The sequence below is a fragment of the Sparassis crispa genome (genome assembly GCF_003851025.1).
Source record: "Sparassis crispa DNA, contig_000000F, whole genome shotgun sequence".
Lineage (NCBI taxonomy): Eukaryota > Fungi > Basidiomycota > Agaricomycetes > Polyporales > Sparassidaceae > Sparassis > Sparassis crispa.
Genome location: NW_020939747.1, coordinates 3,488,723 through 3,508,269, shown reverse-complemented (window position 1 = coordinate 3,508,269; position 19,547 = coordinate 3,488,723). Strand labels below are relative to the sequence as shown.

General features: G+C 53.5%; 8 protein-coding genes across 8 annotated transcripts; 5 read left to right on the top strand and 3 right to left on the bottom strand.

Annotated features, from left to right (window-relative positions):
• Nucleotides 1-1,259: 1,259 nt before the first annotated feature.
• Nucleotides 1,260-3,530, bottom strand: SCP_0113100 (Vacuolar amino acid transporter 1; the record flags this gene model as incomplete). Its single annotated transcript, XM_027753534.1, has 10 exons — nt 1,260-1,640; nt 1,698-1,725; nt 1,778-1,857; nt 1,912-2,070; nt 2,124-2,334; nt 2,388-2,477; nt 2,527-2,661; nt 2,717-2,841; nt 2,901-3,391; nt 3,446-3,530. The coding sequence occupies 10 exons, from the start codon at nt 3,528-3,530 to the stop codon at nt 1,260-1,262; spliced, it is 1,785 nt and encodes a 594-aa protein (XP_027609335.1).
• A 760-nt stretch (nt 3,531-4,290) lies between these two features.
• Nucleotides 4,291-5,901, top strand: SCP_0113090 (mitochondrial carrier; the record flags this gene model as incomplete). Its single annotated transcript, XM_027753533.1, has 3 exons — nt 4,291-4,680; nt 4,755-4,983; nt 5,033-5,901. The coding sequence occupies 3 exons, from the start codon at nt 4,291-4,293 to the stop codon at nt 5,899-5,901; spliced, it is 1,488 nt and encodes a 495-aa protein (XP_027609334.1).
• Nucleotides 5,902-6,224: 323 nt separating this feature from the next.
• Nucleotides 6,225-7,924, bottom strand: SCP_0113080 (hypothetical protein; the record flags this gene model as incomplete). The annotated part of the gene is made up of 6 exons (XM_027753532.1): nt 6,225-6,335; nt 6,389-6,575; nt 6,644-6,675; nt 6,725-6,908; nt 6,970-7,827; nt 7,881-7,924. The coding sequence occupies 6 exons, from the start codon at nt 7,922-7,924 to the stop codon at nt 6,225-6,227; spliced, it is 1,416 nt and encodes a 471-aa protein (XP_027609333.1).
• Nucleotides 7,925-8,573: 649 nt separating this feature from the next.
• SCP_0113070 (Pre-mRNA-processing factor 17) lies at nt 8,574-10,627 on the top strand (the record flags this gene model as incomplete). The annotated part of the gene is made up of 7 exons (XM_027753531.1): nt 8,574-8,738; nt 8,791-9,573; nt 9,623-9,886; nt 9,939-10,149; nt 10,200-10,468; nt 10,523-10,567; nt 10,622-10,627. The coding sequence occupies 7 exons, from the start codon at nt 8,574-8,576 to the stop codon at nt 10,625-10,627; spliced, it is 1,743 nt and encodes a 580-aa protein (XP_027609332.1).
• Nucleotides 10,628-11,170: 543 nt separating this feature from the next.
• On the top strand, nt 11,171-11,520 carry SCP_0113060 (hypothetical protein; the record flags this gene model as incomplete). Its single annotated transcript, XM_027753530.1, has 4 exons — nt 11,171-11,233; nt 11,312-11,356; nt 11,421-11,429; nt 11,482-11,520. The coding sequence occupies 4 exons, from the start codon at nt 11,171-11,173 to the stop codon at nt 11,518-11,520; spliced, it is 156 nt and encodes a 51-aa protein (XP_027609331.1).
• Nucleotides 11,521-12,108: 588 nt separating this feature from the next.
• Nucleotides 12,109-12,478, top strand: SCP_0113050 (hypothetical protein; the record flags this gene model as incomplete). The annotated part of the gene is made up of 4 exons (XM_027753529.1): nt 12,109-12,174; nt 12,243-12,290; nt 12,348-12,365; nt 12,422-12,478. 4 exons carry the CDS (start codon nt 12,109-12,111, stop codon nt 12,476-12,478), a joined length of 189 nt encoding a protein of 62 aa, XP_027609330.1.
• An 853-nt stretch (nt 12,479-13,331) lies between these two features.
• Nucleotides 13,332-16,073, top strand: SCP_0113040 (DNA replication licensing factor mcm3; the record flags this gene model as incomplete). The annotated part of the gene is made up of 5 exons (XM_027753528.1): nt 13,332-14,107; nt 14,166-14,778; nt 14,845-15,333; nt 15,394-15,803; nt 15,863-16,073. 5 exons carry the CDS (start codon nt 13,332-13,334, stop codon nt 16,071-16,073), a joined length of 2,499 nt encoding a protein of 832 aa, XP_027609329.1.
• Nucleotides 16,074-16,319: 246 nt separating this feature from the next.
• On the bottom strand, nt 16,320-19,300 carry SCP_0113030 (hypothetical protein; the record flags this gene model as incomplete). The annotated part of the gene is made up of 11 exons (XM_027753527.1): nt 16,320-16,722; nt 16,774-17,018; nt 17,077-17,384; nt 17,439-17,594; nt 17,650-17,941; nt 17,995-18,108; nt 18,167-18,308; nt 18,361-18,483; nt 18,536-18,739; nt 18,794-19,065; nt 19,124-19,300. 11 exons carry the CDS (start codon nt 19,298-19,300, stop codon nt 16,320-16,322), a joined length of 2,436 nt encoding a protein of 811 aa, XP_027609328.1.
• Nucleotides 19,301-19,547: the final 247 nt, after the last annotated feature.

The window sequence follows — 19,547 nt, the reverse complement described above, 5'->3', positions numbered from 1 at the left end:
CAACGAATTTCGAATGAGGCTAAGGCATTCGATGACGTCCAGCTTGTCCCCCCGCCACCGTGGCACCCCGCCGTTACCCTTAACCTGAATCTAGGGTGGCGCTTTGTTCTTTCACGAAGGTGTGGGAATCACAGTTGCTAACCAGGCTTCAATCTTGCCTTGAATTGTTGACCTGGTTCCGGAGTCTCGAGAAGAAGGCGCAGACTGTGCTACTGCGCACGCGCCTGCACCCTGGGCTCACGACATGGCACTTCCTACGAACATTCACCTAGCCGCAAGGACGTGTACTATGCACCGACGTAACCTGTCAAGGCCCGCGAAAGTATGGCTAGGTCGACTTGGTTATGCGCCCCGCCCCGCCTCGGATGACCTACCAGACCTGCGGCCGAGCGCTCCAAGGGTCCTCTAGTACGTTCCGCTCCGATACGGCTGGAATCCTTCCGACATGAATGATGACAAAATGCACACGTACTGTCACGGTCAGTCCATGACTGCGAGGGTCCATGAGACTAACGCAATGCGCGTGGCTGTAAAATACCGAATGCCAATTATGTTGGCGAACAGGACGGCGTTAAACTGTTAAACCCCACACGCGACATACTAGGCTCTCGCATTTAGCATTCGCACTGCGCAATGCGATGCCGTGCTGTGGGCGATGCTCTTCTGCAACTTTTCCCATTGGTCTTTGATAACCCGAAGTTGGACTTGGCAAAAGAGCGGGACCCCGCTGGCGCTGAAGCGCTGACAAGGCGCAGGTAAACAGCTGCAGCACAGCAATCCGTCGCTGCTTGACCTCCGGAGCCGAGAAGCATCGTAATTAATTTTGCTGCACTCAAATTCCTCGCCTAAGCTCCATCCAGAAAGTTTTACCCGGAGTCCCATCCGACGTTTGTCCAAGAATCTTGGAACTGCGATTTCCAGTTTGCAGTGCAGGCTGCGCGAGCAACCACGCCGCCGCCACCGCAGTGATCTCTTGTTACATCTGGAACATCAACGTCCCTTACAGTCACCTGGTTTCGGGGGTCGGGCACCAAGATGTGGAGGAAGTACACTCCTGGACCAAATTTGCATCATGGCGATCTATATATGCAGTATGCTTGAAGACATGCCTGATTCTCGTGAGCTACACATTCTGCTGCGAGTGATATATGCGCAAGGACTCTCCCTAGATGTTGAGTATTTATACATACCTACTGACGCTGGGGTATCTTCGATAAACCATTCTATTCTGCTCTGTTCTGTTCTGTCAGCTCCCCTACTCATGTCGACGACCACACCGTCGCAGCGGTCCCCCACACCGCCATCACCGTGCCGATAACGAGCGCGAGACCATCCCAGAACCCACACCTGCCCGCGAGCGCGACCTTGGCGGATATGGGGCCGATGACGCACAGCAGGAACGAGGTACACGCGCCGAGGAACGCCATCATTGAGCTGAACTCGGGCACAAGGATCGACACGGCCACGGAGAGCATCGTGAATGCAGCGCGCTCCGCCGCAGTGAGTATGCGCTTCAGCACGACCTTGCGCCGCTGCGCAGTGAGTGGCTCCGCTCCTTGGGTTGTGGACTTCGCGGTGTGTTCGCTCGTGGGGGCGGTGTTCGTTTCCAAACCCAACACGATTTCCATGGTGATGTTGAGCTAGATTGGTTTCGTGAGACGTTACATTGACCGTCCTGGGGCGTAGTATATACTCACCGGCCTCGTTGAAAGCGCGTATTTGGATCTAAAAGAAGGTGATGAACATATCTTGCGGAATGCTACGAGGGAAAACTCACATCGGAGTCAGAACAAGGCCCCACAAGGCGACTTTGTTAAGCACAGGATACACGCTATACTTGGCAAGGTCCTGACTGAACTACACGACGCGCAATATTAGCCTTCGCAATACATCCCAAATTTCAGACCCTACCTCGTCGCTCACAGAATTCCCGAACATGAGATACCCTGCAATGCCGATGATGGCGTAGACGGCCGTGGCAATGCCAAAGGCATAATTAATCATCAGGTCAAACCGGGAAGGATCCACCATGTCCCTCGCCAACGATGGTATGACTGCGTGTCCGGAGAACTGCATGCCGCCATGAGAATCTACTGCACAACAACCATAAATACCAAACTTACCCCAGCCATGAAGAGCCCAAAAGAGACACCCAGTTTTCCAATACCCATGAATTTTAGGCTGGTATCTGCAGGAATCCAAAGGCTTCCGGGAGGATCCCGCTTCGAGAAGCCGTCAATGAGGATCACAACGATAATCAGGAGCGTAGAGAGTATGCCCAACATTGACGCATAAGAAAGCACGGACAGCGGTAGGAACACCGTCGGGATAAGGCTGGAGAATATGAGAAGATGCATCCTTCACGCTAATGCAATGAGCCCACTTACAAGACAAGACAAAATATCTTGTAGGTGTTCGGGGAATATGCGGGCCATACCGCGTACAACGAATCAGCAAATAATGTTACTAGGGCGACGCTATGAGGTGTCAGAAACTGGAATGGACATAAATGCGGTATGACCACACCCGACTGCAAACAATTCCAAGCAAAACAAAGCGTTGATCAGAGGACCTGAGCGCGGACCAAAGGCCTTATGACCAATGTCAGAGTATGATTTCAGCCGCAAATCGTCCAGGATGATATGTGCAAGTATTTTCGCGCTGGAAAATACGTCCAAGGTAAGGAAAAGGCTCTTCACCAAAAATTTGCACCCACGTATAGCAAGTCACAAGTCCATACGACACTATGATCATGGTGCCACCTATCCATCCAGCATATGAAAATGCTAGGGGCTCAGACAGCATGCCAATACCTACGAGGATAGCGATGGCGTTAAATAGCTGATCAGAAACGTTAGTGTTAATCCCCAAAATCCAGAAAGCGGGGCTTTCTGACAGACCGTCTGGCCGAATGTGCTGTGACCCGGAACAGCTTTGCCATGAGCGTTTTCTGCAATGATCTTGTTCTGCGCACTCAATCGTGATGTTTGCCGAACAAGCGTAATAGGGACACCGTCGTTCGCTACGGCAGGGATGGTTCCGGTTTTTGCGGCCTTGTTGAGGTGCGTGATGCTTGTCCGAACGGTCGGCTTCCGCAGGAGAGGCGTGCTCTCCCCTGCCGGTGGTATGGCTGCAATCGGGGTCGACCTGTCCTGGTCAGAAATGACAGATAGGCTTGAAGGACTGCCGTCTCGCTCGGGAATGGGGGACAGATCTTCATCCCATTCTAAATTGCTGAAACCGTACGCGTCGCGTGCGCTGCGCCGGTCGGTCTCGATGCCAATCCCACCCTCTTCGTCACCCTGCGGTTCTTCGTCTATGTCCTCTTCGTCGGAGGGAGCAGACGCGGACGCGGACACGGAGTCCGTGAGAAATGCCTGCGCGCGGCGGTCTGCGTGGGAGGTCAGTAACAAAAGGGAAGGTGACGAAGCAGATCACTGCTCACACGACGCGATAACATCTACGACGCTCGACGTCGCAGACTGCGGTCGAAAACTGATTGATGTTGCTGCAGTCGGAAGGGAAGACATGCGTGGAAGGTCGTGACGATTCGTAGGCAGGAGCCTAGGATGGACGAGGCCCTAAGAGTACATACAACGATTCACTCGTCGATCGCTCGCGGCGTCGAGCTGCGAAGTATTTAGTTCAACAAGGATGGACATCCTCAATCGATGATCACTCCTCGGAGATCTAATCTGCTAAGATCTGGGCACTCATGCAGTGCTCGAGTTAATGCGGTTACGATGCTAGTTCCTACGTGCGCATGCCTAGACAGATGAAGATGATACGTCCCTTAGGCTTCCGGGTCGAACCATATCTTCCCAACATGGGATCTCCTAGCCATTCGCAATCACCCAATAAGCTGAGCTTCTACGCGAAACAACTGTAAGTCCTACAATTTCGCTACATATATAACCCGTACAAGTATTTTTGCCAGACCAAGCTCCCATGCAAGAAGGAAAGCATCAGACGACTACTGCAGTGCCTCACATACGTAAGAGCAGAGGCGGGAGTTGTTTAATGCGAGCTCGAACGACAGAAGTTGCCTGTCTTGGAAGGAGTCGGGAACAAATAAAGTCAAATACGGCGCCCTGGCGGCAAGTCGGCGCATGCCGCGCACTGTGTCCCTCGGCCTTGCCAAGAACTGCATGCTCTATTCACCCGATTTCTGCTGGACTTTTGTACTGACATAGACTATTTAGGGTCAACAGAATCCTTTACATCTCTCGCTAGCTGCTACGTTGAACTTCTGGTTTTCGGTTGCCTCCAACGAATGTCTCTTCTGCTAGCATGAGTTCTACACCTCCGTCTTCTCTACGTGACTTATACACCTCCCCATCCGATGCTTGGTCTTTTCTCCCACCACCTAGTTCTTCCGAGAATTCGACCGTCTTTTCCCCATCATCTACGCCATCGTACGAATGGTCTACTCGCACCAGGTCGAACCCGCTGTTCGAGCTGTCCACCTCTATCGGGAATGATTCTGCCTTGAATACAAATATCATCATTACTGTGAAAGGCCTACTGGCTGCGGCGTTCTTGCAGTATGCGACCACGGCACTCGTCATGCCACTTGATGTAGGGAAGACACTACTCCAGGTCCAGTGGGTTCCAAGAGACGCGGGAGAGGTAGTACCCGGAGCGGTGTTGACGACTGATGTAGTGGATGAGGAAGAAGAGGTATGATCGTGAGGGCCAATTTTCACGCTTGAGTTGGTTTGTTGAAGCGTGTGCGCCTTCACCATTTCGTACAGCTCAGCGACTCGTCGAACGAATACTTCGCGGACCCCAGTAAACCCGACTCCTCTCCATCCATCCCTCCAAGGCTGTCCGATGAGAGGGGATATGTCGTCAGGCAGTCGGTCCTGGAGGAGGGTACCATACCTGAATACGTCATCCCAGTCGGCAGTGCAGCTGGTTCGTGGGGAATGGCGAAGCGGTTAGGACGATTTCGCGCAGAAGGCTGGTTGTCGCTTTGGAAAGGTTAAGACTGGCGTTTTTGGGACTTTCAGCCACTAACGTCTTCGCATAGGCCTGTTGACATCCAGCGTCAGCGATGCGCTTTCAGTGGGTTTGCAACCATTGATCCACGCTGTCCTCCAATCCGTGCTCTCCCCCGCTCTTCCTTTATTGTCGACTTCCCCCATGCAACCACTACTTCTCCCTGTAGCCTCTCACGTCCTGACAGGCTTCTTCCTCTCTCCTCTCGACCTCATCCGCACTCGCCTCATCGTGCAGTCTGCAATGCCGCGGTATCGCACCTACTCTGGGCCCATCGACGCCCTCCGCCAGATCCTCTCCCACGAGGGCGGCCTCAAGGGCGTGTACTTCCATCCACACCTCCTCATCCCGACGCTGCTCGACTGCACCCTCCGCACACTCGTCCCGCTCACGCTCCCAGGGCTCTTCGCGTCATACCTTAGCTTCGGCGGCGCGCCGCTGACGCCCGAGACGCGCCCGTTCATGTGGAGCGTCGCGGAGCTTCTCGGCGGCTTCGCGGGGCTGCTCATCACGCTCCCGATCGAGACCGCGCGCAGGCGGCTGCAGGTGCAGGTACGTGGGACCGCGAAGCCGCTCAAGGCGTGCGTGGAGCTGCGCCCTGCGCCTTATAACGGCGTCGTCGACGCGCTGTGGCATATCCTCACGGAGGAACGGTCAGACCTTCCGCTGAAGCCCAAGAAACGGCATCGGCGGCACTCGAGCGGGAAGGCGAAGGGTAAAGAGAAAGAGAAGACTGCGGAGGAGCCTGAGGATGTTTATGAGAACGAGAGTTGGTTGAGGAACACGGGCGCCGGTCAGCTGTATCGTGGACTGGGTATTCGAATGGCGGCGAGCGTTACTGTGTTCGTACTCGGGATGCTCAGCGGTGACGAACCGGATGTGGGGTGGGCAGAGTTGTAAGGGTGTAGCACTGCGTCTAGCGACATTGTTTCTGTTCGTCCTTGCATATCTCGCAGCCACATAAACACAACCACAACCTCCATTCATACGAGAAATGATGTCTTCCGGTTAAATTTAATAGTAATCACAACGGATGGAAATCTGCATGTGATGGCACGACTTCTAACTTCTCTAACTAATCGGTCGGGAGAACCTCCTCGAAAGTTAAGAAACAAGTCGTGCTCAACGTCGAGCGACACCACAACACTCTATCAGCATTAAACGAATTTTCGTGTAAGAAACCGTGGGCAGTATCATCAGTCAGTCAGCAGCAAAGCGTATGTTCACGGGTTTCGGACTACAGGAAGGGCCTTGTTCTGTAGTTTCTCGGCCATCTTGCGGGCCAACGCCGGTGGAACAACGTCTAGTTGAGCAGGCATATCGGGGGGATGGCCCTGCATACACTGGTCAATACGGAGGAGCCATCTGCGAAATATTTATCACGCACATGGGCCAGGTGGTATCGCAAGCCACTCAGTTGCTTGTACTCGTTGCGACAACCAGGGTATGTGCAAGGAAAAGTCTTTGCTTTGACCCGACTGCTTTCCGCCTGGCTCGGGTCAGTAGTGGAGTTCGTAGACTCAGCGGGTATCGGGACGCTTGCTGCCAGTGCTTGTTGAAAGTGTGTCTTGGAACTGATAGAAAAAGAAGAACATTGTGTCAAACCAGACTATACGGTGAAAAACGCCGAAATGAATCGTACATTTGCAAATGATATTGGAGGCCATTAATGTTCTGCCAGCGATGAGCTTAAAGACGTACAACTGAGAGATTCCAGGCTAACCTTCCAGCTCTTGCCGCAACCGGCCAATCCACATTTGAATGGCTTGCTACCGAAGTGATCTTGCGGGTGCTTTGCCCTGTTATGTTCGAGCAGATCTCCAGACGTCGCGAAACAGGCGCTGCTCGTGATGGTGCCCTCAGGCCAACAGAGCTGATGACCGCAAGCATACGCCAGCACACCTGAGCTGCAAAAGGGTCACTGGTCGGCACACCCACAGCAGTATAGAAGAGGTTCACAACACTCACTCTGATGTGGCCGGAAGGTTGGCAGAAAGACGTAGCGACCACCCGCGCGAAGTACACTGCCAATTCGCGCTCGGCGCGGCAGAACAAAGTGCGGTGTCGTGGACCGCAGGGCTGCTCGGTGGCTCACTGCCGGCTGCACTCATAGGTGTTTCAAAGTCACCGGAAGAACTGGGCAGCGAGGCCGGCAGTGACAAAAGAGTAAGCACAGACGAAGCTGGAGTTAATATGACACTCTGAATCTCAGGAGAGGCTCCGATTGCCACCGGAAGTTCACCACAACCGTGTGTGTGGTTCATCTCCGAGTCAGAAGGTCGGCCGTTTTGATAGTACCTGCTATCATTATAGTCGACGCCAGAGAGATTATCAAGTGCGACAAACGCCGCATGGTCAGGTTCGTGCACAGTCGGACCGGCACTCGAGGAAGCTTCGGTCAAGTTGAGATGTTCGGAAATGGGAGAGGGATATAGAGCGTAATGCGCCTGCGGAGACGGCGAGGTAAGAGGACTCGATAAAGCCCTACTCAGGGAAGAGGAAGCATATTGGAAGGGCGGACGATCGACCGGGTCGGAGCAGACATCAGTTTGATCATAGGAAGTATCCAGTGCAGCGAAGTCTTCCGATGGTAGGTAGGACGGTGGCGTTTCACCCAGTGGCAGCATCGCATCGATAGGCAGCGTCGACAAAGAGGACATGAAGTGTGAAGCATCGTGGTCCCAGAGCCGGGAATCAACAGGTATTGCCATCCATTGAGTCGAGGTATCATCAAGAGGAGGTTGGTCCATGTCGACGTTCGCCACAGAGAGAGTTGATTCAGAAGGCTCACGGCGAGAGGCCTTTTTCCTCTCCAACATCCTCCATCTGGTGACAACACGTCAGAACGATCGTTGGACGCCACAGAGTCAAAGCGCGACCTGTTTCGACAGCTCAACCCGCTTCTCCTCAACTGCTGTCCCATTTGCCCCCACTTGCCTCCCAGACGTGCATACGCCTCCTGAAGCGCGGCGTCTTCGTCAGTTGTCCAGTCATCCCGCCTGAGAGAAGGATCCAATGCCTCCCGATAGCGCTTTGAACATGCATCATCTGTCCTGCCAGAAATTTGACGGGCAATGACAGACCACTTAGTTCCGTGCACAGCGTGAAGAGACAATAGAAGTTGGTCCTCCTCCGCGGTCCAAGCGGACTTCTTGATGGAGGGGGAAAGCGAATGAAGCCACCGCTGTTACATCGATGCAATCCGGTCAGATCATGGTACTATCGTGAATATACACGTAGGTAATCGCCTTTCTGCAAGCCTTGTTGGTGCGCCCAGGGACACAGAGCGCAACATTCTTCCAGTTGTCAATTTCCCCATGCACAGCTACCGCCTGGGTGAGCAAATTGTCTTCATCTTCCGTCCATTGCCTCCAGACAACCCCTTCGCGCATTAGCAGGCAGCCTGCCCGAGCAGCAAGTGATGAAAAGTCGTGTATAGGTAAGAAAGGGACATGCTCAACACACCTTGACTCGACTAGAACAAAAATGGATATTTTTGGGTTGCCTCACCTTTTCTAGAAATATTATTCCAGTGGGACATTACGTAACCCAACCTCTCTCCAGCTTCAGTCATGTCTCTTCTGCCTGGATATTCCTCAGATGAGGATTATGCTACATCTCTCTCGGCTTCGGCGGATACCTTTGGACTGTCTGCTATCCCAGCAGCGAAGAAAATACGGCTAGACGAACCTGCTACCTCCATTAGCCCGCAGGCTGCACCAGATGTGCTCTCTGAGGTGCGTAGACGCGTCCTTGAAATTTCGGATGGTGCTTGAAGGGTACGTGCAGGATCCCCTCAAGCAGACGTCTTTGGTCACACGACCGACAGACACCCGAATGAACGTCAATATCACCTATAACGACATGATGCTCCCGGTGCAAGGGCCGGAGAACCCTTTCGGTGACCGTAATCGGTTCTTGAATCAGAATGCCCTCGCAGGCCATGTGGAGGAACAGTCGATGACCGAGCATGCGTTCCGGCAGCAGCATCTTACCCACTCTATCTTGGGCTATTCTGCCAACCCTTCTGTCGATCCGAACGCACCGGCAATCCTGGGTTCGGTCGAGAAAGCTCAAGCGAACAACTTCGCGACTATTGACGCATTGCGGACGTCGAAGAAGGAAAAGAAGGATTTAAAGCGGAAGCGGAAACCGCGAGGCGACCTCGAGATTGTGGACGGGGAGGGGGCATACGAGGGTCCATGGACAACTTGGTCGGGAGATAACCCCAATGAAGTTGCGGTGGAAGAACCAGATGCAGAGGAGGAATCGGAAGAGGAGCCAGAGGTGCAGGTGCAGACGAAGAAGGCGAAACCGAAGCGTGGCGCACCGGGTCTGGAGTCGTCCGTCTTCCATGGCAAGTCGATGACAGACTACCAGGGTCGCACGTACATGTCCCCGCCCCTCTCGGAAGCGCCACAGCTACAAGCCGAGGCGGGGTCGCAAGAGACGTTCATTCCGAAGGTTTGCATCCACACGTGGACCGGGCATACACAGGGCGTGTCAGTTATACGTTTGTTCCCCGATACTGGCCATCTACTTCTTAGTGGGTCCATGGACACCAAGATCAAGGTGCGTGTTCTGGTCTGACTTTATATCACGATGCTGACGCCGCTACTAGCTGTGGGATGTTTATACTCACGGCAATTGTTTGCGAACGTTCCATGGCCACATGAAAGCGGTGAAAGATGTGACATTTTCGAACGACGGTCGCAGGTTCTTGTCTTGCGGCTACGATCGTCAAATGAAACTGTGGGACACAGAGACCGGCGCATGTATCAAACGTTTTAGCAACGGTAAAATCCCGTACGTTGTGCGTTTCCATCCGGACGAGGATAAGCAGAATATATTCCTCGCCGGTATGTCCGACAAAAAGATCATACAGGTGAGTGCTCATTGGTGAATGTCCTGTCATCTCCCAGCTAATCCAATATTAGTACGACATCAACTCTGGCGAGATTACACAGGAGTACGACCAACATCTAGGTCCGGTCAATACTATCACGTTCGTGGATGAAAATCGACGATTCGTCACGACCTCTGATGACAAGACCATCCGTGCTTGGGACTTCGATATCCCCGTCGTAATCAAGTATATCGCCGAACCGCATATGCATTCCATGCCTGCGGTTACGGTACATCCAAACAGTAAGACTTCTGGAAATATCAGTAGCATGACTGCTGAATTTTGCCTGTAGAGAAGTACTTCGCAGCCCAGAGCCTGGACAACCAAATTTTGGTCTACAGCACGGATAATTTCAGGCAGGCACGAAATAAGCGCTTCGCAGGGCATTCAGTTGCTGGTTACGCTTGCCAGGTGGGTTTCTCTCCTGATGGCAAATGGATCAGCAGCGGCGATGGCGAGGGCAACGTCGTGTTCTGGGAATGGAAGTCCGGCCGCATTAAGTCGCGTCTTCGGGCACATTCGAAGGTAGTAATTGCACACGAATGGCTTCCTCATGAGACAGTACGTGCGATGTTCGGAGGTACCGCGGCGATTCTCATATGTTCTTTTCCACAGTCAAAAGTTGTGACGGCGTCTTGGGATGGGTTGATCAAGCTATGGGTACGTGCCGTGAAGCGTAAGTTTGAATGAAGCGCACTAACCAGAAAACTCCAGGACTAATAATAGGCTAAGTTTGTCTTGTACGTTCAAGTTGCTCGTGTATGATTCGTTACGCTGGCGGTAGATACGCGGCCCCCTGAATGGGCTTCCTTGATATTGCACGTGTGTACTGCACCTTTCGACATCAGCAATGGAAGATGTATACACCCACGGACAATTACTGCATGGTGCAAGAGATTCCCTGCATGATATCCGAAAAAATCGGTGGAGTCGGTGAGTGGACAAGATAGTTCTTATAACTTATCAGTGTACACACCTAGACCGATCTGGCGACGATCACGGCGTGTGCTAAGGCAGTAGCAACAGTCAGGAAGCTGCGAGGCCCAATGCTTTGGTGGGGTTCCTGGAAGGCTGATGCCGGGAGTCTACTTTTGTATAGGACTCACCCAGAAAAGACTGCAGCCTATTGCAGGGCGTCCGAGGAAGGATCCGAACGCTGTGCCTGAAGAGCCCACTTGCTTATAAGCATCGGAGCAAGTCTTTGAGCGCCAGGCTATCTTCCCACCCAGTCGACTCGCCCCACAGTCTTCGGCCTCCGCTAAGATGAAGTTTTCGCTGTGCTTGCTGTCGCTCGCACTGCTTACGTCTCTCGTCTCCGCCTCTCCGGTGGGTGCTCTGCTCACAGGTGCTCACTTGATCTGATCTTGCTGATGCATTCGTTCGATTTCGGTGCGATGCAAACAGGTCGCGGCGCCAGATGAGATCGTCAGCCGTGAAGAATATGGAATGGTAAGCGTCGCGTCTTTCATCGCTGTTGTCTGAGGTTCTCATATGTCTTTCGTCTTCTTATCAGCTCGTAGATGTAGGTGCATGCACAATTGAAACTACGACTTAACTGAGCCGCTGTTCGACAGAGGCAGTTTGGTGGTGATTCTTGCTGTTCTCCGTATTGATTGTAGTTGAGAAGTATTGTCCGTATGTGTTTCAACAGCAGTGATCATAACAGTGGAACTAACGACCCTGCCCTTACAGCGCTCGCAGCGTTTGCACCATGCCGATTTTACTTCTTGGAGCACGATGCGCATGAATTCGTGCTCGGAGTTCATCCATTGTGGCATCATTTTTGTGGACCTGTACTCTGTTGTATTCTTGTTTGGCGTGCGGTTGGTACTGTTTATATCGAGTGTATTATCGTCGACAGCACCAAATGTCTAGTCGTGAGACGCGCGTCTCAAACTGCGCTGAGGTAGCTGGACTTTGGGTGAGCATGTGAGTACTATGGCAGCGATTGGAGACGTTGCCGGGGAACTGCGACGACGGCGCAAGAGCCAGATGACCTCGAGGTGCGAAAGGAACAAGCGAGGAAGCAGATCCGTACGATCCGGTGAGTGGTCTGATACTCGCGGAGCGGTGGAGACTTGCAAGCATGGGATCCTGCCAACTCCGTGCATATGGAGCCGTGGGCGCGACGCCGATAGCGTTGAAGCGCACCGACTTATCTTTTCTCCGCACAACTCCCTCCTCCGCTCCTCCGCGTCACCATGTACGCCAGCTTGTCGTCGATCCTGTCCGTTTTCATCCTCGTCGCACTGGTCTCGGCGAGAAGTGTCAGTGGGAATATGCTTTCGGGGGAGACCGCGCCGGAGCGCTCGTGCTAACGCGCGCTGTTCTGTAGATTGCGTACTCAAAGGCGAAAGGAAGCCTGCAGATAGCAGGGACCGCGGTGAGTTTTATAACTCATATAACTCTGTTTCCACTTTGATGAACGTCACTCTGACAGGAGTTTGAGCCCGAAAAGGCGAGCGTGATGCTTGTTGAGGTTTTGGTGGTGATTAATCGGTGCCAACTGACCAGGGACAGGTTGAGGAACGCGGAGGCTGCTACGCAGATGACTGCACAGTACCGTGGTGATGAGGATGGGGTTTGCACCACAGAAGGCAGAGACAGATCAGCGAGTTCGCAGTTGATCAGCGCCATGGGCAGCATCAGGCTGTGCGAATCAATCGCGGGACTCCAGAGCTTGACATGTCAAGCCTTCCTACCGACTTTGAACTTGGTTGTACGGTTTGCGGTGGGTTGTAACAGTAGCTGCACTAACGATTGTCGGATGTATTTTCTGACCATCCGCGAGATCGCTCGACAATAGGCTGTTATTCTCCTTCAGCATCACGACGATGGCAACACTGAAAGGTGTCCAGAGCATCGATAGGCGTCGCTGCCTCGATTTGAGGAGATTCTGAGACTCAGAACTGTTGACCCGTCCGCAACTTCAAACTTGCGCTGCGGCTAAGTAGTGACAGTACTTGCTAGACTCCTAGCCGAACGTCATGTGCCTAGTTCAGGGCAGGGCATTTCGTGCCTCAAGTAACTTAATTTCAAGCGCGACGCGTCCGTTCCCTCCCACGTCCTCTTCGTTCTTCCTCCAGCAAAAACCCTAGTTTCACGAAAGGGTGAGTTCACTGCACGTTATTGCGCGTTGTATGTCCTTTTGCATCGGTGTGCCGTCGGGAAGGACTTTGAACTGTTTCTTAGCCTAGTGCTTCGTCAAAACTGTAATTTGACGCGTTGGACCGTGTTGGAAATGGGTTTACGCCCATATTATTGGCTATGTAAAATGAGGCAAGACCGCCTGAAAGGGGTCTGAGAGCGAATGAGGACTGACCGATGTGGAAACGTGCAATATTATGGTGCGGTGTCACCGATTGCCGCATGTCAGAAAAGCCTCTGCAAAACATCTCTACTCACATCACTTCAGACAGAAATCATGTCACTTCTAGATGAGCCCGAAACTCTGGACGACCAGATGCGCGACAGGACGCGTATATTCGAAGAATTCCTCGATTCCGACTCGGACCTCTACAACTACAAGGATGAAATTGCCCGCATGCTCCGCCAGGATCAGCGCCGACTGATTGTCAATATTGACGACCTTCGCGATTACCGACGTGACTTTGCTGACGGGCTCTTGAAGCAGCCCGTGGACTACCTTCCAGCCTTCGACGACGCGCTCGCCAACTTCGTGAACCGCGTACACGACCAGGAGAAGTACGATGTTTCAGGCAAGAGCTATCGCGTCGGCTTCAGCGGGTCATTCGGTGACCACCACGTCAGCCCTCGCACTCTCCGCGCCGCGCAGCTGGGTAAGATGATCTCGCTCGAAGGCATTGTGACGCGTTGCTCGCTTGTCCGGCCCAAGATGCTCAAGTCTGTGCACTACTGTCCTGAGACGCACCTTTTCCACGCCCGAGAATATCGCGACGCGACAACGACAACATCCAATCTCCCACCAACATCTTCCGTGACACCGCAGCAAGATGACGAAGGCCACCCTCTGGAGACGGAGTTTGGACATTGTATCTTCCGCGACCACCAGCGTATCAGTATTCAAGAGATGCCGGAGCGCGCGCCCGCAGGGCAGCTGCCACGAAGTACGGACGTGATTCTTGATGATGACCTTGTCGACAAGTGCAAGCCTGGTGACCGGATTCAACTTGTTGGGGTGTATCGTAGTGTAGGAGGTGGTGCTAGCGGCGCGTTCAAGTGCGTTGATTCTATCTTTGTTCCGCTAGCCATGGTCTCAAAGACTACCATTTTACAGGACCTTAATTCTGGCGAACAATATCAACCTCCTTTCGTCAAAAATCGGCGGGGGTATCGCCCAGACCGCACTCACAGACTCCGATATTCGTATGATCAACCAGATGTCAAAGCGATCCAATATCTACGAGCTGCTCTCGCAATCGCTCGCGCCGTCCATCTACGACAACGACCACATCAAATCCGCCGTCCTCCTACTTCTCCTAGGTGGTGGGGAGAAGAACCTCCCCAATGGCACGCACATCCGAGGCGACATCAACCTGCTTATGGTCGGCGACCCTTCGACTGCAAAGTCACAGATCCTGAGGTTCGTGCTTAGCACAGCGCCTCTCGCGATTGCGACAACTGGGCGCGGCAGCTCGGGCGTCGGTCTCACCGCCGCAGTCACGATGGACAAGGACACCGGCGAGCGAAGGCTCGAGGCTGGTGCGATGGTATTAGCTGATCGCGGTGTCGTGTGTATAGACGAGTTCGATAAGATGTCGGACATCGACAGGGTGGCGATTCACGAAGTCATGGAGCAGCAAACTGTCACCATCGCCAAAGCGGGCATCCACACCACCTTGAACGCGCGGTGCAGTGTGGTCGCCGCAGCGAACCCAATATACGGCCAGGTGCGTATCCTTCCGCTTCTTGCAGCATGTCATATATTGTCTGGTTGTCTGATATACGCGACGCAGTACGATGTGCACAAAGACCCTCACAAGAATATCGCGCTCCCGGACTCGCTCCTCTCGCGTTTCGACTTGCTCTTCGTCGTAACGGACGACGTCGACGAGGTACGCGATCGCATGATAGCGGACCACGTCCTGCGTATGCACCGGTACCTCCCGCCAGGCGTCGAGGAGGGCACGCCAGTCGCGGATAGCCTCACTCAGAGCCTCGCGATAGAGGGCCCCGGCGTCGTGTCTGAGAACGCAGACGAGGGTGAGCCGTCCCCGTTCGAGAAGTACGACCCGCTCCTGCATATCGGCGTCGGCGCCACGCTCTCCTCGACGCGCAGCAAGAAGCCGCGCAAGAAGGAGGTGCTCAGCATCGCGTTCGTGAAGAAGTACATACAGTATGCAAAGAATAAGCCCGCACCGGTGTTGACCAAGGGCGCTGCGGACCATATCGTGAACGTGTACGCGACTTTGCGGAACGAGGACCTTGAGGGCACTAAGAGGAGGGTGCGTTGTCTTATCCCTCTCTATAGCGGCGTCCCAACGTCTGACTTGTCTCTCACCCAGACATCCCCACTCACAGCACGTACACTCGAAACACTCATCCGTCTGTCGACCGCCCATGCAAAGGCACGGCTCTCGCCGAAGGTGCAGGAGCGCGACGCGAAGGCGGCAGAAGAGCTGCTGCGCTATGCGCTCTTCCGAGAAGTCCTCAAGCGCCAGCGGAGGAAGAAGCGCAAGCTGAACGACGGCACTCCACGCGACGGAAGAGAGGACGAGGACGAAGACGAGAGCGACCACGAAAGCGACGACGAGGATGGCGCAGCGGATGCCAGGATGGAGATACCGGCGCAGGCGAAGGGTAAGGCTGTCCCTGAAAGGCCAAGCCGGGAGCCTTCGATGCCTGTGGATCAAGATATGCAAATGGATGAAGCCCCTGCTGGTCCTACGGATGACCCTCGCATTCACCCCGAGCGGTATGTACTACACTTCCGTCATTTTGTTCGCATTTTGATGCGCTTTGTGTGGGTAACAGGCTGAAGCTCTTCCGCACACGTCTTGCTAACCTCTTCGCGACCAAGTTGCAAGACGAAGAGCAGATGTTCCTGGCGGACCTGGTAGAGCTGATCAACGAAGGTCTCTCCACGGACACGTTGTTCGGGACTGCCGAGGCTACTGTTGCGTGTCAGATCATGACAGAGGCCAACGAGCTTATGCTCAGCGAAAGTATCGTGTACAAAATCTAACAGGGGACAACGGGTTCCTTTCATCTTAGCTCGAGCTCTCGTTACCGCTGTCTTGTTGTATGTATCTCCAATCATACCCAGCTGTATTCATCCAATATGCAATGCTAGGACATCATAGAAATACCTAAAAACTCAACAACCGCACGGTCACTGTTCACAATCTGCCCTCGTTCCCAAGATCTGGCCTGCCACCTCTCTGCTCAAACTCGCGAGCCCGACAGTTTCCATCATCGCGCCCTCCCACTCCTAGTCCCCAGCTACACCAAAGCACTTGTCCGTGACCTTCGCGAATGCCTCTCCTTCGACACACAATAAACGACCAGCCTGAAGTAACGGCCTCCACGGCGCTTCGGCGCGTGCCCGCTCATCGCGAGCCAACGCGAGCCGGCAAGTCTCCACCCAGAGTTCGCACTCTGCCAGGATGATTTTGCTCTCCTGCAGGCCGATCCGCCCGCGGCCGCGATATAGAATTTGGCGCTGGAGAATATGCAAGGAGATATGCGACGCGATCCGCCGATACAGAGCGGACATAATCGTATGAGGGAGAGTAGGATTAAGGTATGATAGGTGCGAAGAGAGCAATGCAATCGGCGCCAGGAGCGTTGGTGGAAGTGAGATGCTGTCTTCGGCGCCAGCGCTGGTGACATGCCTACGGAGACTGTTAGAACGACCGAACCATAATTAGAGCATATCTACGTACGTTGAACCACCGGAGATGTGAGCCTTGTAACTGCCCTCCACCTCTCCGCAGACACAATGGACAACCATGTCTTCAGCGCGATGTGTCAGATTATTGTAGAATGTAACCAGTTGCTCGAAGATGGTGCCCTCTGGAAGATCGGAGTCAGCATCGTTGCCCTTCGGGCTGGGCAGCGAGGCTTCAGCCTCTACACGAGAACGCAAGGACGCCCTGCGATTGATTTCTTCCCACAATTCAAGGAAGAACTGTGACATCGTCCCCGTGAGCTCAAGGGAATAACTAGATAGTGTTCCCTTTACTCACCAACTCCTCACCCCAAGCTTCAAGGGCAGATGCCATATATTTCGCACTCAGCAGCGCCTTGCATAGCCTCTGCACGCCCTGTACGCCGCTTGTCAGGTTTTTGCTGTCTCCCGGTCGCCCCGAAGCATCATTGCCACCCCCCACGGTGTTGAGGGCGCCTGGCACAGCGCGCATGAAGCTAGAGGAAAGGGTCTCGAAGGCATCCAGAGAGGCCGATATGCGAGCGTGATAAGACTCTAAAAGAGGAAGCTGCACTGCGATCAGGAAGCGAGTACGATGCGTGAATTGGGGTAAGGGAGAATAACGATCTTTGCGGGGCAGATATCAGTACGAACAGAAGAAAATATTTAAAATCAGCGAACCTGTGACTTGTTCCACCAACGCCTTGACTCTCCTTGCAGAGTTTGTGGGCTTCAGCTCATGGTTGATCGCTGGGGTATCGTCACCTTCACCCTCATCGTCCGCTATGAGCCACGCGTCCGGAGCCATAATGATCTCCATGTATTGGTCCATGGCGACTGTAATTACCATGTTAGCAACCAAACATATGTAATGAAAAATGGAATCGCCGACATTTTCTCTCCCCTTCTAACCATGCTTCGAACCATTCCCTTCTCCCTAGAATTACTTCACTGATGCCCTCCCACTGCGTTTTCTTGTCTTCCCTGTCATGCACGGGAACATCGGTCGCGTGTTTTTCAGCCGTCGTCCCGTAGAGGTCGAATCCCTCATCTTTGATCGTGCTGTCGAAAGTGAGTGCTTGGTAGATGGTGTGTGCAAGTACTGGTGGATGGGTCAGCAAAGAGGGAACGGTATGTCGCAGTTTGCGGGCGAGGAGAGGGAGGAGGAGCATAGTAAACTCCCGCTGCGCGGTATCGATGAGGAAGAGCTAGAACAACATAAATCACCTCCACTCACCCAAGCAATGATTCCCCTGTATTGTGTACCATTCAACAGGTGTTGTACTGTGGTTTCCATGAAAGGGCGGTGTTCATGCGAGACATTGAGGATATGAGCGAAGTACCATTCAGGCTATCGAAGAAGACTGCGTTAATTTCTGTCATTTGATTGGCTTCCCGCGTGCACTCACTTTATCAAGCCTGTTCGTCTGCCGTGTCCCTTCAAAGTGATACTTGAACCGAAGAGATACAGGCTGGACCAGGGCCTGAATTGCATAGAGACCTTCCCTTTCCACACCCTTTCCCTTTGCCGATGCGTGAAGTTTTTCTCCCCTGCAGGAGACTTTCAGAGAAGGAAGGAAAGGCGAAGCTGGAATGTACGTACATGGTCTGAAGCTTTAGGAGATTGAGGAAAGCGCTTTGGAACATATTCCTATCCTCGTCCGTTACGGAAACGTAATCCACAGGCGTTGGCCAGTGAAGCTTTTCGGAAGCGGACAGTAGGGCCCTGCAGAATACAACTAAGGTCCCGCTAGAAAGACATGCACGTCTACACTCACGCCGATACCACATTCTTGATGTCCAACCAGGTCTGCTCTCTGACACTGTCGAGGAAGGAGAGAATTTGTAGATTCCCCTGACCTGCGGAGTCCTCCACCTGAACACATGCTGTATGCACTGACGCTATGAACTGCTGAAGGGCTTCGTATTCACTCAGAGATGACAGTGAAGACGAGGAGCGTATCTGCTCGACGGCAGAGGCGCTATGCAATTGTCATCTCTCGGTTTGTGATCCGCAAGTGAAACCGATTGCACACCTTAGCTTCAAAGCACGTTCAATTATTTGCACATAACTCCTGACACTCTCAAGCTCCTTCAGGAGGCGGTGCAGGGTCTCGAGATTTTCCAACAGGGTCGGCTTGCCGTCAGACGCAGCGAGAGACGAGACCAGCTCTTCCGAGAGAGACGACAGTTCGTCCGCCAGCGAGTGTCGCAGCAGCGACAGCTCCTGCGCAGTGTGCAGCTGGGTCTGTGCATCACTTCGGGACTGCACGATCAGCGCGTCCACGTCTATTCGGAATTGAGAGAGCTGAGCTGCGACATTCGGTTCAGAAGAGCAACGGTCGGATACGGGTGCCCGGACGCACTTGGGCCTTCAGCTGATCCCTCCCCTGTCGCGCCTGCTCGACCGTGTGATTGAGGTCTGGCTGGTCGTCTAGGTGTCCGAGTGTGGTGAAACTCGCATTCAGGAAGTCGAGTGTGCGTTTCTCAGAGCCGGCGAGGTCGGGCTCTTGCAGCAATGCTTGGATCCGGACAGAAGCCATGACATCGAATGTGGATGATCAAACGTGGAGAACGGATGATGGCGAGATAGATGGAGTTGCGATTTGAAGAGGTCAACGTACTTTGAGTGCATGCGGCTTTGCATGCGGCTGTATACGGCTAATACACGGCGGCGTCGCCACGATATCGTGACTCCCGCTCGCCAACGCAGCGTGCAGCAAACACTCGCTGGCACCCACATGACTACATACTCAGCCAATTATTCTCAAAATTAGAGTGGTGCAACGT